Raw genomic sequence first — 16,162 nt, 5'->3', positions numbered from 1 at the left:
ATTTCGTTGGTTGGTGAGGCAAAGTTTCCGACGGAGTAGGAATACAGGAACATGAAAGCTGCGGAGTTTCAAAATTAACACTATCTGAAGAAGCTCAAGAAAACGTCTGTAGGAGAAGAAATGCTTGACTAGAGAAGCAGAAAGGTGGCTTACTGGCAGAGATGTAAAAATCAGGAGGTATGTTTCTTCCATCTGCAAAATCTGGGATGACTTCCTGGATACTGATCTAGAAAAGACAAGTATCATCAGCACAGGAAATTGTGTGGCTTTACACATGCTCTCTGAAAACTCTTCCAAACATAGCGCTGCAGGTGGCACAGACGAGCTACAGATGGGATAGCAGGGACGTGGGCGCAGGTTTTGCTGCTGACTGCCCGTGCAGCTCAAGGAGCAGCCTCCAGAGGAGGAGAAGGGGTATCCGTGGCAGGGAGAAGGTAAAGCTGAGGTGCTCCACCAGCAGCTTCACTGTTTTGAAATGCGATGCCTCTTGATGTGAATTCTGCCCTTCTTCCCTGTGAAATGGTCCCGGCTTTTTCTTATGGGCTTTGACGTCCAGTGAGATGGTTATCAAGGGTAACCATGAAGAAATGCCACATTCAAGCAAATCACTTCTGTGTTGGTGCTGTGGTTAGAAAGAGATCATAGGACCAGTTATACTTAGGTCTTGCCCAGACTGAAAAAGGGTGTACCAATGCATCAGAGTGCCAGGACTAGAGCCCTTTTCTACTTGCGTGTATAAAAACATAGAAAACCATAGCTCTTACTAATTTGCCCTGCTTTACAAGAAATACGGATACTGGCTTTGATGGATGTATACAAGTATATATCTCAGCCTACACTTACGAAGATCCTTGAATTATGACCCTAACTTTGACTAAATCAACCGCTTGGTGTCCCCCACGAGGATGTCAGTAGCAGACGTGCTTTGACCACCAGAATGACCGACGAAAGGCGAGCAACCGCGGGCATGGCACGCCCGCCGCTCGGAGCTGGGTCCTCCGCAGCAAGTCGGTTGTTTTGCAAGTTTGTGCCGTTTTGCATCGCCAGAAAAACTCAAAGGCGCGGGGGCAAGCCGCGGCTGAGCCTCAGCTAGATAGTAGACACGAGTCGCCCGAAAGGAAAAGGCTGGGGGGGCGGACGGCCGGGCCGTCCCGCCGGGGAAGGCGGGAGGGGGGCAGGCAGGGAGGAGGGGTTTGGCGGGGGCCGGCGCCGGCATAAGAGGCGGGGAGCTGCGGGCCGGGCCGGGCCGTGCGGGCGGGATGGAGGAGCGCTACAGCAAGGCGGAGACCCTCGCCCTGCGGAGGAAGCACATCGGGTAGGGGCGGCGGGGCCGGGAGCGGGGGAGGATGAGGAGAACGAGGAGGAGGAAGGTCGGTCTCCGGCGGCTGCACCGGCGCGCCCGGCCGGACCCGCTCGGCGCTGCCCGGGGGCTTACAGCGCTGGGCAGCCCCTCCGGCCCCGCGGCAAGCCCCCGCGGGGGGACACGACCTGTCAGCCCTTCAGCTTGCCAAATCTTTGGGCCACTTCTAATTCCCTAGGCGGGCGGGGGGATGCAGTCATTAAAACACAGCACATCAAACGCTACGTCACTTTTTTTAACAGATCAAAGCAAGCAGCCAGAATGTGGTACCCAGGTGTATGTCTAAAATGCGGCTGTGCGGGTTTGGGGTTTTTTTTTTTTGTGAATGAGCTTGCATGCTCCTGAAAAATAGACGTCTCTGTTAAATGAAGCTGAGGAGGTTTCTTAAGCTGAGTCTGACTGGGGGAAACGCAGGAAGGCTGCTGGCAGTTGTGACCTGAGCAATAGTCCTGGCTGTGCACGTATCGGATCCCACGGTATTGCAGTATTAGTTCCTCCGGAACGTGGAGCTATAATTCTTTCTTCAGTAGGTGGCGCCAAGTGAAAAATAAGTCCCGCTGCTTAAAACCGGCGCTATTTGCTGATTGCATCCTAAATGTGTGGCATATATAGAAAGCTCAGTAAAGATTCATAAAAGTCATGGCCTCATAAAGTGTGCGCATCAGCCTCTCTTTAGGCGCCTCTCTTTAGCTCACTGTTAAGGGACTCTTGCCTGTGCAAGGATTATAGGATTGGGCTGTGCTGGGCAAACAAAAAGAAACTTTCACACAACAGACTGACAGGTTATAGAAGAAAAAACTGTAGTCAAGAAATGCCCAATGATGATGACGATGTGCACTGCTTTTAAAGTGCACCAGAGGAATAGCTGAAGATGTCAGAAAAGATCTATGCAATGGGGCTAGAAACTGTGAGAAAGAAAGTAAATCACTTTCTAGGAGTCATATTTAAGCTTTACAAATTCATAATCTCAATATCGACAATAACTGTCCGAGTTATCTGGAAACAACTGTATTTATCCAAGGCCATATAAACATTACTAAAAGTTCAGAAGACTTTCCTTCTGCTCAGTAATATCATTCAACATAATCACATAGCTGACGTTCTCCAAGGGGGGGGAGGAAAAAAAAGAAAGAGTGATTAAAGAGTACTTTGGATAATTTTACAAGGAGCCTGAATTTTGCTGGAAGCCAGTGCAATTTAGGTGCTTATAAAAAGCTGCTTTTCAAGATTTTGCCCAAAGCAGTCAGGATGAGGTAGTGAGATTTTTAGAACCTGCTCAGCACCTCTGAAAATAAAGCTTGCAAGGCGTTAGTGTTTTGTTCTTGAACGCGACCTCTATATGGTGCAGTCATCCATTGCATAATGAATTTTTGCCTATAGTGTAAAACAATGCTTAATAACTTAGTTTTATTCCCAGTGAATTAATTGGCCATACATGTTCATAAGGCATGTAAACAAACAGAGCTACAGCCTAGAAATGCAGTAGGACATATAAGGACCTGAACGACTTGCAGTCACTGTGCTCCTGTGAAACCACTTGCAGACAGAGCCATGCTTTGAAAACACCCTTGTTAAAGACCTACTTCTGTTCCCACTGTGCCTGGGGAGGTGCACAGAGGCTGTTTTTAATTTCAGCGAGAGCCCTGCTTGACCACTGTCTGAACCACTCACAGGCTCTTTGCAGAGGGAGGCAATTGTCTCCAGAGCTGCAAAAGATCAACCCCCTCAACACTCAAAGGAGGGGGAACAACTGAGAACTAAAATGGTGTTATTTTATGATTTTTTTTTTCTTTTAGGCCTTCCTGCAAAGTTTTCTTTGCCAAGGACCCTCTGAAGATAGTGCGTGCTCAGGGCCAATATATGTTTGATGAGAAAGGAGAAAAATACTTAGACTGTATCAACAACGTTGCACATGGTAAGCAGTTTAACTTGTAAGACTGCTTCTATTCCTTCATTTCTAATAGGGATCAGAACACACTTCTTTCAAGTGATGACGTTCACAGTGCTTCTCTGAATCTCCTTGTGTGGTTCAGTAACTGAATGCTTGCTAGTAATAACTAATTATTTTCTTCTTTAGTTGGCCACAGTCATCCATACGTGATAAAGGCTGCAACAAAACAGATGGAACTGCTCAATACAAATTCCCGGTTCCTGCATGACAACCTTGTTCAATATGCGCAGCGTCTTACAGCTACCCTGCCCGAGAAACTCTCTGTTTGCTATTTTGTTAACTCTGGGTATGTCTGAATATTTATTTTTTTCCATTATGACTATTTTGCTCCTGTTTGAGATGGACTCTCAGAACAGCTTGGTCTAAATCTTACGAAGTAGGACTTAATAATAAGCAACAAAAATATTTCCAGTACTGATCAAAGGATCCTTCCTATTTGCAGCTGTCATATTTAGTGTGATGGCTCAATGCAAAACATGAAACTGGTCTGCTGAATGCTATGCAAAAAAGGGCGAAAAAAGCAAGAAAAGCAAATTAGACTGCAAATTGGTGAACATTATGTACAGATTGATGAATGCTATCTGTAAAATGACATATGACCTTGGAAACAAGTAGTCTTCTTTAGGTGGTCTGTTTAGTCTGTGATCACTTACGTTGCCAGAACAGACAACCAGCAGGGACTTGTGAGCAGAGGGGCTGCTACGGGTCAGGCTGGAAGTTTGAGTCTTCGTCCAGGGAGCAGATTTGCGTTCTCTGCTGCCTGATGGTGCAAGCGCTGCGGAGGACGGAACCGTCGTGGAGGGTGGGAGACGGGGCTGGCACGCTGTTGCTTTTTGAGGGTTTGCGGCTGCGTTGCGCTCTCAGCTGCAAAGCAGTCTCATTTGTACCAAGAGGAGGTAAATGTCTACAAGCAAACTGGGGGAGGGAAAGAAAGCATCTCTTTGTTTGCTGTTTATACAAAGAGCTGTTTTTTCTTTGCCCTATTACATGGCATTTACAGTCTCAACCTTAGCATTGTAATCTGTACAGTAACAGAGCCTGCTGTGTTGATTTATTATATCCATTAGTCCTGTGCCTCCTCTTCTGTGTCAGAATACCGTATTAATTGGAAGCGCTTCCTCACTGTTTTGTGGTTGTATCTGTTATTACGCAGGTCTGAAGCAAATGATCTTGCTTTACGACTGGCTCGGCAGTACCATGGGCACCAAGATGTCATCACCCTTGAAAAGTAAGTACATAGAGTAGCATATGTGAATGCAGCCAGCAGCTCCTGCCATTACTTCAGAAGTGGCTTTGCAGCAACCCCCTGCTGTTTGTACTCCACTGCCTGCTGAAAGAAAAGCTTCGTTGCTTTTGTACTAGAACAGGTCAGGAAATCCCTTTTCCACATTTGGATAAACACAAGTTTTGAAGATCTCTGAAAAATAAGCTTGTCAGTCACCCCAGAAGGTCAATCACCTGTTACAGGACATTTCCCACAGACACTTCCAAAGCAATTCAGGCCAGAGACTTGAATGTTGGTTTTCAGCATCAATGACTGCTCTGGCCACTGGGCTGCTGTGGAAAAGGGCTTTCTGTTTGTCACGCTCTGCTGGACATGTTTTTTTTTGTACAAATAAATATTCAGTGGTCAAGAAGAAAGATCCTGTAGCTCTGCAACAGTGCTGCACTGATGCTCAGCTCTCCTCCAGTGAACACGAGTACGCACACAAAACTGAGCAGCTCCAAAATCAGGAGGCACTGAGAGGGCCGTCAGCCATGGGGAAGGTGGCCGACCACGTCTGTGGGTTTCGCTATCCTACGTAGGGTTAGTTATGCTGCTGTAGGGCTGGATCTTCTTCTCAGGTTCTGATTAGAAAGTCCAGCCAGCGCAACTGCAAGAGCATGTCTCTGAATGGCACAAAGCTTGTTTGACTCAGCTGTGCTCAGATCCCTGTTAGCCCTCCTTGACTCACATGGCCAAGATTTGGAGCCACTGAGAATAGCTTCCGTCAGCAGAGGCTGAGGATGGAGCTGGGTCTGTCACTGTTTCACTGCAATGTCTTGTCTTCCTGAACACCACAGGGTATTTCTTTGCCCAGGTCCCAAGACTCTGTAGGCTTTTGCTATAGCTACTATCCCAGTCAGGGTGGGCTTTCTGTCATTTCTTTGTGTCCATTGGCAGATTTTGTTGACTGGATAGTAGAACGGTGTAAAGAAGACGAAGGAGTTCAAAAACATCCTCTTTGCCCTATGTGTGTGCTACTATGAGATTGTGACATGTCTTTGATTTGGTTTGAGGTTCCCTTCGCTTCAAGTTTATGGCTGAACAGAAGTGTTTATTCTCTGAATGAAGCTGCTACATGCTTTAGGTTCAAAAGGCTCTGTTTCCTCATTTCTAAATCAAATTGGCCTCAGTAGTAACCAGCTTTAGCATACTCTGCAATATAAAGCTTTTATAGTCAAACAATATTCATCCTTATCCTGAAAGTGGCTTCTGCCAAACAATCTAGCCTGTAGGGCCTTCAGGGCAGGTAGCAGTGTGCTGCTGCTGCATTAGGTCCCCACCTTCCGATGCAATGCACACTCTTGAGAGTCTTTGCAACGGTGTTGGGGTCTAGCTTGCAAAGCTTGGGTTGGCCACAGTGGGGCCCACAGGTTGGAAATGAGGGAGCTGGACCCACCCTTCAGCTGCTAGGTAAGGCTGCTAGGGCAGCCACCTTAGAGGTGGTGCGGTCCAGGGGACATCATCTTGGTCTGTCCCCATGCTGGCAGTTGACTTTATGCAAGAAAAAACCCTCCTAGTCCCACTCGTGCTAGTGAATTAAAGTCAACAGCAATTTCATATTGCCTTTGAGAGAAAGACTGAGTAAATTAAATCAAGATCTCTTCACAAACAGTGCTACTGTGTTGCAGATACAGTCGCTTATTCTGGATTATTTACGGGCACAGTTGTAAATTTAGCTTTTCTATACATTTGGTGAAAAGTGACTTCAATATTTAACACTCATGCAGTGCTTACCATGGCCATGTTACATCTCTGATTGACATCAGTCCCTATAAATTTAATCAGCTGGGAAAGGACAGCAAGAAGGAGTTTGTGCATGTGGTAAGTGTGGTTTTTTGCTTTTTGTTATTTTTATGCCTGTTATGCAGCATATTGAAATACCCACTTCTAGTGTAAATATACTTTCATTCTGTTTTGCTGATGCTAGAGTACATATGCTTGGGTGTTTTGTCAGTGGATTAAATACAGCAAAATTGCTTGCTTTTGGATTTCTAAGAGGGTATTCAGCTGTGAGGCTGATTTCCTTCATAGTGCTACAAGTTTCCTGAGTCACTGCACTGTATAGTTACACAGTTTGAAGAAATTAGCCAGTAGTTGTGTTGGTTTGGCTAAAGATATGCAGGACTTTCGAGTCTACTTCCAAAAACTGGAAAGGCAGACCCCACAAGTTCACAGAGATTTGGGTATAGAGCTCATGGGTGTCCACCTGAGCGGGATACTGTTTGATTTTCAGCCTGAACTTGTATATCTTACAAAGACAAAAATCATTCTCAGCCCAGAGATGTACACCAAGCAGGTCTTTCCTATCTAGACCTCCTTGCATTAACCACACTGCCAAAGTAGTATCCACTTTTTTATACAACTTCCTTTCTCTTACTTACTGAACCTCTCCCAACACCGTTTGTAGAGGCTTGAAGGTCATACAGACTCGTACCGTGGCTAGGATGCTCGAAGGGAAGTGACAGACCAGAAAACCTCATTCTCCAGTTGCAGAAATGGTTCTTTCTGCAAGAATCTGAAATAAGATGACGGATGAGGACTCAGTATTGTGTCTTGGGGGAGAGGAGGGACAGTCTTGAAAGGTGGATGAGGTAGATGATGGCTCTTTCCACAGTTGTGTCCAGTAATGTTGAACACATCACAGGGCTGGATTGAGTTTTAAGCTCCTGTAAGCATTTTTGCAATTCCATGCAGAAATTCAGGCTGTACTAACTCCTATTATCTATTTGTGTGGAAAGACAAAAACGCAGAGCAATAAAAGTTTCACAGAAGGATGGGCTTTAAAAAAAAAAAAAAATTGGTCTTTTCAGGCTCCTTCTCCAGATATCTACAGAGGGAAATATAGGGAAGACCACCCAGATCCAGCAAGTGCTTATGCTGAAGAGGTGAAAAAGATTATTGAAGAAACACAGAAGAATGGACGCAAGGTGTGTGTTTTGTGCTCTAGAAATGCTGAGGCTTCATCTATTAAGTGTGGCATGGGGGCATGAAACAGGCAACTAAGGACATGTTTCTTTACTCAGTTTCCCTTGCTTCCCCCAGCCCTTCATTTTTCTATGATGGGTTCTGTGTTCAAAATAGGCCATTTTTCTACCTGATGCTCTTCTTAGCATAATTTTCCTAGGCATCAATGAAAGGATCAATAATACAGTTGTAAATAAGCAGATACAACCAAAGCAGTTTAATTTCCTATTTTATGCATTGAATCAGTAGATTGTAAATATCTTAGGGCAAGCTTTGAGGTCAGCTGAGAAACCGCATCACAAATTCTAGCAAGGATATATAGAAGTCTCCAGGACATGGAGAAAATATGCTAGATAAAATCTCTATACTACGTTTCTGAGTCTAGTAGCTGAAGATAACTTTGGAGTCATCTAAAAAGGTGAACCTTTCAATCATACAATATGACCTTGATAAAAACAGACAATTTCTGAACAGGTTTACCTAAAATGTGTGTTAATGTTTTGTATGATGGCATTAGCGTTTTGAGACTTGTAGGGCTTGATCCAAAGCCCACTGAAGTCACAGAAGACTTCAGTGGACATTGGAACAACATGTTCCCTTCTAGTCCAATGGACTTACATCACTCTTAGTTTCTTCATCAGCTTTTTTTAATTCTCTACTAACGGATAGTTTTGTTTTTTTCTTCCCTTGTTTCCTTTCTTTTGCATATTTCTTAGGTTTTGGTGACATAGACCTGTGGCAGGACAAGTTGTGCTAAAGGCTAAGCCTCACATGCTATGGGAAGCTTCGTACTCTTTGGCCGTAGCATGCCTCTTCAAATATAGTGTACGGTTCTTTACACGTTACTGCTCGGCCTTGTTTCCAGGAAGACTGCACCAGCCCAGAGAGACCTCTTGATGCTCAGGGAGGGGTTCACAAGTGGTGTGGGGATGCAATCCCTTAAATAGCAGACTTATGCTGAGACTTTGGGGTAATATCGTATCTCTGCTGCATAGACCTCTGCTGTTGACAAGAAACAAATATTGATGTTCCAGTGTATCTGATCCGCTGCTCTTACCCTTCCTGACTTGAAATAACTTTCTTTTTCATTCCTAGCAACTGGAATTATTTCAACTCTAGAATTTTTCTCCTCTTTTGTCAAGTGCCTCATGCTGACATTTTACTTGTGTAGTTATTTGCATTAGGCAGGGGTGCCCAAAGTGTAGCCTCAGGTCATCTTACAGTTCAGCTTCTACCCACCTCTACCTGGTGTTCAGAATTGAACAAAAAAGCTGATCATGACATATACCCGTTATGGGAGAGCCTTGGCATTAAGCAAGTTTCATTAACCTCTTGGGGAAAATGACAAACACTGTTGTGTGTGTCATCTCCTGTAAACTGAAATTTGTAAATAAATTTACAGAGCTCCCAGGAGCCTGATCCAATGTCCACTGACACCAGTGAGTGTCTTCCACTTCAAAAGCTGTAGGACTAGGGCTTAACGGAGGTCCTTGTATTCCCATCAGGTTGCAAAGGTGGCCCTGGCTACTGCAAATTTGGGCACCCCAGATTACAAAATGAATAAATTCTTTAGCCATAGCTGTTCTCAAGAGCCCTCAGTTGTCCAACCCATTGCGTGATTAAATTAAAGCACATATTTAAACATTTATTTCTAGACTGTTAGATGTTTGTGCAAAGGCCAAGTAGATGAACACAGCTCTCACCTGAGTTTGTTTTTTGTAGATTGCTGCCTTCATAGCTGAATCCATGCAGAGCTGTGGAGGCCAAGTAATTCCACCTGTGGGCTATTTCCAGAAAGTGGCAGAGTACGTACATCACTTGCAAAGGGCATAGCTGGAAAATTAACCAAAGAAACAGATTTTTTCACTGTAGGCTCATCCAATCAATTCAGCTATCACCCACTCTTGTTCTTGGATATCTGTGGTTCCTTTCTACTTTTTGAAGAGTATGATTCCACTTCTGGTTTTTTTATGGAACATCAGCTGACTAATTGCTTTTAGCTGGATAATTGTCTTTCCTTTTCTATCTTTAATCCTCAGGCCATAAGTTTGATGGAAGGTGAAGTTGAACCATCATAGATATAACCCTGCAGTACCATTACAGTACCCCTATTTTCCATCAAAATATCAGATTTTTTTTCTTAATATTTAGCAAACTAAAAATTTTATCAATTGAAATAACTATAGCTGTGTTTCAGCAGCCACGTTCTTTCTTTTTTCCTAACCTGGTCTCACACTGGACACTTTCTGTAATACAAACTCCCTTGTCCTAGATATTGCCTACCTGAGACATGTACTGTAGCACTAGTCATTCAAGCTATTCTATTTGTTTTCAGGTACGTGCGTGCGGTGGGTGGAGTGTTCATAGCTGATGAGGTCCAGGTTGGCTTTGGCAGAGTTGGGAAGCATTTTTGGGCATTCCAACTGCAAGGCGAAGACTTTGTGCCTGATATTGTCACCATGGGAAAGCCCATTGGCAATGGCCACCCTATGTCTTGTGTGGTCACAACAAGGGAGATTGCTGAAAGTTTTGGTGCCTCCGGACTGGAGTATTTCAATACAGTAAGTTCATAGGTGAAGGTTTGCCTTTTTTTCTTTTGGTCTGCATTTAGCAGTTAGAAGCTGTTCAGGTGATTCAGCTAACATCTGCATCCATCACTGCATCACATTACGAAGAGCTCAAGTCAACCGCAGTCTAGAATCTAAAAGCAAGTGGAGAGGCTTTGAAATATGCTCTGTACCAAGTGGTATATCTTAATATGGACCAGCACTAGGTCTCTGGCAAGTCATGCATCTCAGCTCACATCCATACAGATAAATTCTTCCTTACTTTTCTCTCTCTCTCTCCCCACTCTGAAATGTCGACCATGTAAAATTTCATTTTCTAGGATAGGCTCTGTGCTGGTGGGGCTCATGCCCTGGCAGACCTTGCTCTGCAGTTGTCACCTAACAGAACAGTGACCCTTTACCAGGAAACATTTGAGCTGCGTGTATGCCACAGAGGAGCAGCTTTCTTCTTGTTTACTGAGTCCTCTTTCTGCTCCTGCGACTGAGCCTTCTTCCCAGCTACCATGAATCCCCCTGCTTTCAATGGAGTTTATACCCTCCGGTTCAAGAAATATCAGATCTATCACCCACTGCTCTTCACAGGAGCATTTTGCCTGCACATGCAATCAGCAAACCATGAAAGCAGCTTGAACGCTTCAGCTGTGAAATCTTCAAATTACTGAAACCCGAAGCGGAGGAAGAGGGAGCCCCTCCCTTGGGCTTCTTACACTGCCCAAAGTGTGGGGGACGGTGCTCCACAGCCACGGCACAAAGTCCCCACCTCTTCAAGCTTTCCTCATGAGATGCCAAGCAGGAGAGGGCAAGTGAAAAACTACATGGATGGAGACTGATCAATATTTCTGATGGGTTTTGTTTTCCTGTTTGTCTTTACTATCAGTTTGGAGGCAATCCAGTGTCTTGTGCTATTGGTTTGGCTGTGCTGGACGTAATAGAAAAAGAAGATCTCCAAGGAAATGCTACACGTGTAGGAAATTATCTCCTGGAGTTGCTGGATGAGCAAAAGGAGAAACATCCCTTAGTGGGAGATATCAGGTGGGTGCCTTACAGCAATGTCAGAGAAGAAAAATAACTGTGCTAGAAAAATCAAGAAGTTTGGGGTGAGGGGAACACAGAAATACTATGTCATGATTATGCTACACCTCTTTTTTTAAAATGGACTACCCAAAACTGATACTGTAAGGTAATACATTTTTCAAAAAAGTTGTCCGTCCATCCATCCACTTAGTTAGGCATAAGCGTAGCCACTCGAAAAGCTCTGGGAGAGAGTAGGAGAAAGCCATCCATGTGCAATAGCCCAGTTGTCAGCATGCTGTTGGGACGATGGAGACCTTGTTCAAACCTCTGGTCCATTTCATTTGGAGATGTTAGTGTGGGTTTTCCTCATCTCATGTTACTACCATGATAACTGCCTTCAGGTTTTTGGGGGAGGTTGGGTTGTGGCATTTTTTTAGTTCTCATTTTTGGTTGTCTTCCACAGCTCCCTGGCTTGAGATCTGCAGAATAAGAGAGAAAGAAAATTATTCTATCATTCTTAACTGGCCATGTACCCTTAATGAGCCAGCTAAATTTATGTATCCAGAAATGTCTGTTGTCCCACTTGATCATCTGAAGTAGCCAGTGCCGAAAGATGACCAAAGAGAAAGTCTCCTCTCTTTCCTGCTCCTTCCCTGCTTGCGCCCCAGGGAAGGGAACTGCAGTTGTTAGAAACACGTTTTGCATTTGCAGCAGAAGGCTTGGGTTACTGACACTGGATTTCACTTGTCTGTATTTTTTTTTCCCTACTGCAGGGGTGTTGGATTGTTTGTTGGAGTGGATCTGGTGAAGGATCAGCAAAAGCGAACACCAGCCACTGCTGAAGCCCTTCACCTTATTTACAAGTAAATGGTTTTTAAAGACTACGTGCAGTGATCAAACCCTCCTAATATTCCCCAGCAGTTAGTCATTAATTTCAGTTTAAATTTATGTAGCTTTTGATAACACAGCACTAGAAAAAGAAAAGTTTCAAAATCTAACTCAGCCTGAAGGGTCTGACAGGTCACAATATAGTTTTATACCCGTGTCTAACACAGATGTTTCCTCTTTCCACAGGCTGAAAGAGCAACAAATCCTTCTTAGTGCAGATGGACCCTACAGAAATATACTAAAATTTAAACCACCAATGTGTTTCACAATAGAAGATGCAAAACACGTAGTGGAGACAATTGATGCTCTTCTCACAGGTATATATGCTTTAGTGCTCAAAGGAATACTCCTCTTTGTTCATTTCCAGATGACCCGTTAGAAACACCAGCCACCATAATCTAGGCCATTACGTGCAAGGGAAAGTAATCAACTACATTTCTTACCACTTGTCCAAACTGCTGTTCTTAATGCCAATTATTATAAATAAATAAAAAGCCCCGTGCATACTTCATCCAAACTTCTAGGCAAAATCCTGCTCTTGATCCTTTCTCTCACAGCCTCAGTGTTACTACTCATTTCTGATCACATATGCTATATGTTAAGGAGCAAATATATTCAGCACAGGCCTGAAAGACACTGGTGAAACTTTCCATAATGTGCTCTACCTTTTTTTTTTTTCTTTTCTTTTTTTTCTTTTTTTTTTTCTTTTTAAGTGCTGTACTGGAACATGACTGTCTCACTCAAATTTAGTGTGAAGGTTTTCAGGGTCTATTTCTCTTCTACCTGTGGACCAATCCAGGGGAAAATAATGTCAGGTATACTATTAGTGTAAGGAGTCTCCAAGCCCATTCTACATTGAACACTCCCATCTCCTGAGATTATAACAACTAGAGTTAGACTAGCATGAACCTGCTCGACAAAGGCAGAATTCAGCTCTGAAAGGACTATCTGAACACCCATGCTACAGTCAAGCTGCTAATTTCATTCTTTTCTCTAAACACCCCCAAGCTACACAGTCCTGATAGATTAATCACATTGCCTGAGAAAAATGTTTTAGGAAGTATTCATCATTCTTCAGTTATTCTTCTGTGTGATAAATGCCCAGAGGAATAGCTGATGAGGTTTTTTTTTTACTTTAGCCAGCTGTTAAATTGACTGCATGCTTACTTACCCCGGTTCTTTTTAATTTAATTATTTTATTACTTTTTTTAGAAATGGAAGAGGCAACTGGAATGAAGACAGAAAATAATGCATCTACAAATGCACAGTGTAAAACAAAAGTATGTTTTGGATTTTTTTTGAACTGTTATTCAGATAGGAGTTTGGCAAAGCAAGTATAAATTACTTTGGTAGAGCATGCCTTCATTTTTAGTGGTGTGAGTGGTTCTGTGCCTTGAAACTGAGCTCAGAACGTAACTCGCTACTAGAAACCTGAGAGGATTGTGTTACTGGGGGAAATCTAAAAAGAGCTGAGTAATACAGACCTACAACGAGAAACATGTTATAGACAAGCCTCTCACCTTGTCTGCCTTGTGTGCAAACAAGACCAACCAGACTTTGGGCTGCACAAAGTTGTGAGCTCAGCGGTCAACAATTTTACTAGTTCTAGGTATCGTGTGCTACTGATGGACGTTAGGCTTTCTAAGCAAGCCTTCAGCCTGGAAGGTGTCCAAGTTTTTTGAGAGTTCCAAGGATTTTGTTTCCACCATAGCTCTTTCTTTGAGTATGAATGGCTGACATGCATCCAAATTAGGACTTCTTAGGTTGCAGCCCCAGCTTTGGATAAATCATACATAATTTCTCACACCCTTAAAAATACGTCACCCACTGTGTTATAGGAAAGCTTGCTGAGCTGTCCCTTGAGTTTTCCAGTGATGCTGTGAATGGGGGGAAGGCAATAGCTCAGCTGTCTAGGGATGTAGTAATTAAGGCAGAGACCCTATGGATTATTGGCTATCATCTAGATTATGCTAGATTTGGGGTGCAAGCCTCCTCTTACAGACATTTGTACACATTCAGTTCAATTTCTTTCAAAGCTGAGAAGTTGTACCACTAAAAGAGGAGAGTCAAGCAGAGCGACCTGATGGGAACCAAGTCCCATGGCTGCCTGTTGGAAGACATGCATGTGCCTTCACTCACATTTCATTTCTGTTTCAGACAACTGAAGGGAGTTCTCAAGCAGAAGGTGCAAATGAAAGCATTGGCCATATGAATGGAGCTGCCTGCAGACAAGAAAATGGGCTTTATTCTAAAAAATGCTCACTGTCAAGTAAAAGAATAAGAACATGAAGAGGGAAAGTCTCCTCATTCAGTTTGAATTTGTCCGGCTTGCTTTTGAGATGAAGAGTGCAATAGTCTGAGTCCTAGGATCTGTTTGAAGCCTCATCCTACCTTTCATAAACTGACTGAATTCCTATTAGCTTCAGTAGGGGTTTAAAATACCTTTTCAGATACATGAGAACTGCACCATGTGGCTTGAAATCTAGATGTGACAGAAAGGACAAGTGATAAACAAATACCCTGGTGCTGATGGCAGGCTTGACATAGGTACACAAACTCAGTGAAATCTGTGGATTTACCTGTATTACATAGAATCTGAATTGCTTAACCACCATACAAGCAAATGCCAATCCTATTAAGTTTTAAATTATATGCTTAACATGCTATTTTTACAATATTTTAAATTTCAATATGTAATATTGAGATGTTAATTACTTCCCATGTTTTAATGGCTGAATTCACAAAAAAATGCTTGAGAGAGAAATCATTATCTTCCAGTGTAATTTAGGTCCTATGGACCATATTCCCAGCTGATGTAAATTGGTGTAGCTTTGTTAATGTCAAAGACGCTCTACCAAGAGTCTACCACTGTGTGTGTAGAGACACGATATTTATGCAGGGCATTCTCACTTTATGTTCAAAGAAAATGAAGAATCTGGATCCTAATTTTCTATGGATAAAGCAACTTTTATAGATAAAATAATTATATAGAGTAAGACTTTATGGTTTTTTTCCAAAAGTTTATATATTGAACCCTCTCAGTCCAAAAAATATGCAAGTAGAGTATATATCATTTCAGACATACTGATTGATTGAATTTAACCTGAGGGTCTCTCAAAATGAGGTTCTCAGGGACAGCCCAGCTTGCATTCCCATGGGTTTTAGTTGTTTTGACAGTCGTGGGAATTACTGCCTGATCCTGTTGTAGCAGTGCTGTTACTTTTTGTCAGTGGTGACAAAGAGTTGCATACCAGTTGCATGGGATCCTGACACATAAATGGCTATGCTAACATTTGATAGATTACTAAAACAAGAGGACCACTGCATAAAACATGCATGCGACCACTTTGCAGCCACTGCCTATCTGTGCTGCAGATGCTTTAGACTGACTTGCCTCCTTGGCAGTGTTAAATTTCAACGGAAGCACACAAGCCCTGCTTCTCTTTTTTAATACATGCACAACTCCACGCTATGGAAGACACTGAGGGCTTTACAAATGGTTTGTACTTCAGAAAAAAAAAAGACAAAATGTATTTCCTCTTCACTTTTAATACCCTAAGTTCTGCTGTTTTGTAATTGCTGCTAATGACTCTACTGATACGACTGAAAATTGAGCACCTTATCTAATTTCATGTTTTCCACAATTTGCTATATTAATATTGATGTTTCTGATGTAACGTCTTCCAACATCCTCAAGCTGGCTTATTTTCTGTTTCATGATCCTTGAATAATTCTTCCACAAAAATAAATCTCTTATTTGTAGTTATGGTGTCCTCCACAGAGAGTTTTTTTTGTTTTAATTTTATTCTTCAGTAACACCCATTTGATGAGGGAAGTAACTTCAGTTTTGGCTGGGGGTTGTCTCCATGCCGAAGCAGAACTGGCTAGGCTGTGTTTCCCCAAGGCCCTACATGGCCCTCACCTGTCAGCAGCTCTTATTCTCCAAGCCAGATGTTACCTCAGCTGCCACAATTCAGCCCCTGCTAACCCTGCACCAGGAAGGACACCACAGGTCTTTTACAACATGAAACTACACAAAGACCTAAGTCAACCTAATTTGGTATGTGTCCAAAGGCAGGGTTTAGGTCACTCCCCGTATAGAGTAAGGCTACTTACATTACACCTTGTCCGCCATGTGCAGCAGCAGCAGC

The 16,162-nt window shown here is 43.1% G+C and overlaps 1 protein-coding gene across 1 annotated transcript; it reads left to right on the top strand.

Moving 5' to 3' along the window:
- Positions 1 to 1,259: 1,259 nt before the first annotated feature.
- ETNPPL (ethanolamine-phosphate phospho-lyase) lies at positions 1,260 to 15,746 on the top strand. The gene is made up of 13 exons (XM_050895641.1): positions 1,260 to 1,315; positions 3,157 to 3,275; positions 3,438 to 3,597; positions 4,465 to 4,539; positions 6,306 to 6,399; positions 7,389 to 7,505; positions 9,265 to 9,347; positions 9,878 to 10,103; positions 10,987 to 11,141; positions 11,897 to 11,986; positions 12,198 to 12,328; positions 13,224 to 13,291; positions 14,169 to 15,746. The coding sequence occupies exons 1-13, from the start codon at positions 1,260 to 1,262 to the stop codon at positions 14,298 to 14,300; spliced, it is 1,506 nt and encodes a 501-aa protein (XP_050751598.1). The 3' UTR covers positions 14,301 to 15,746.
- The last annotated feature ends 416 nt before the right edge of the window (positions 15,747 to 16,162 follow it).

The sequence above is a fragment of the Gymnogyps californianus genome, chromosome 4 (genome assembly GCF_018139145.2).
Source record: "Gymnogyps californianus isolate 813 chromosome 4, ASM1813914v2, whole genome shotgun sequence".
NCBI classification, from domain to species: Eukaryota; Metazoa; Chordata; class Aves; order Accipitriformes; family Cathartidae; genus Gymnogyps; species Gymnogyps californianus.
This window is presented reverse-complemented; position numbering and strand designations above follow the sequence as displayed.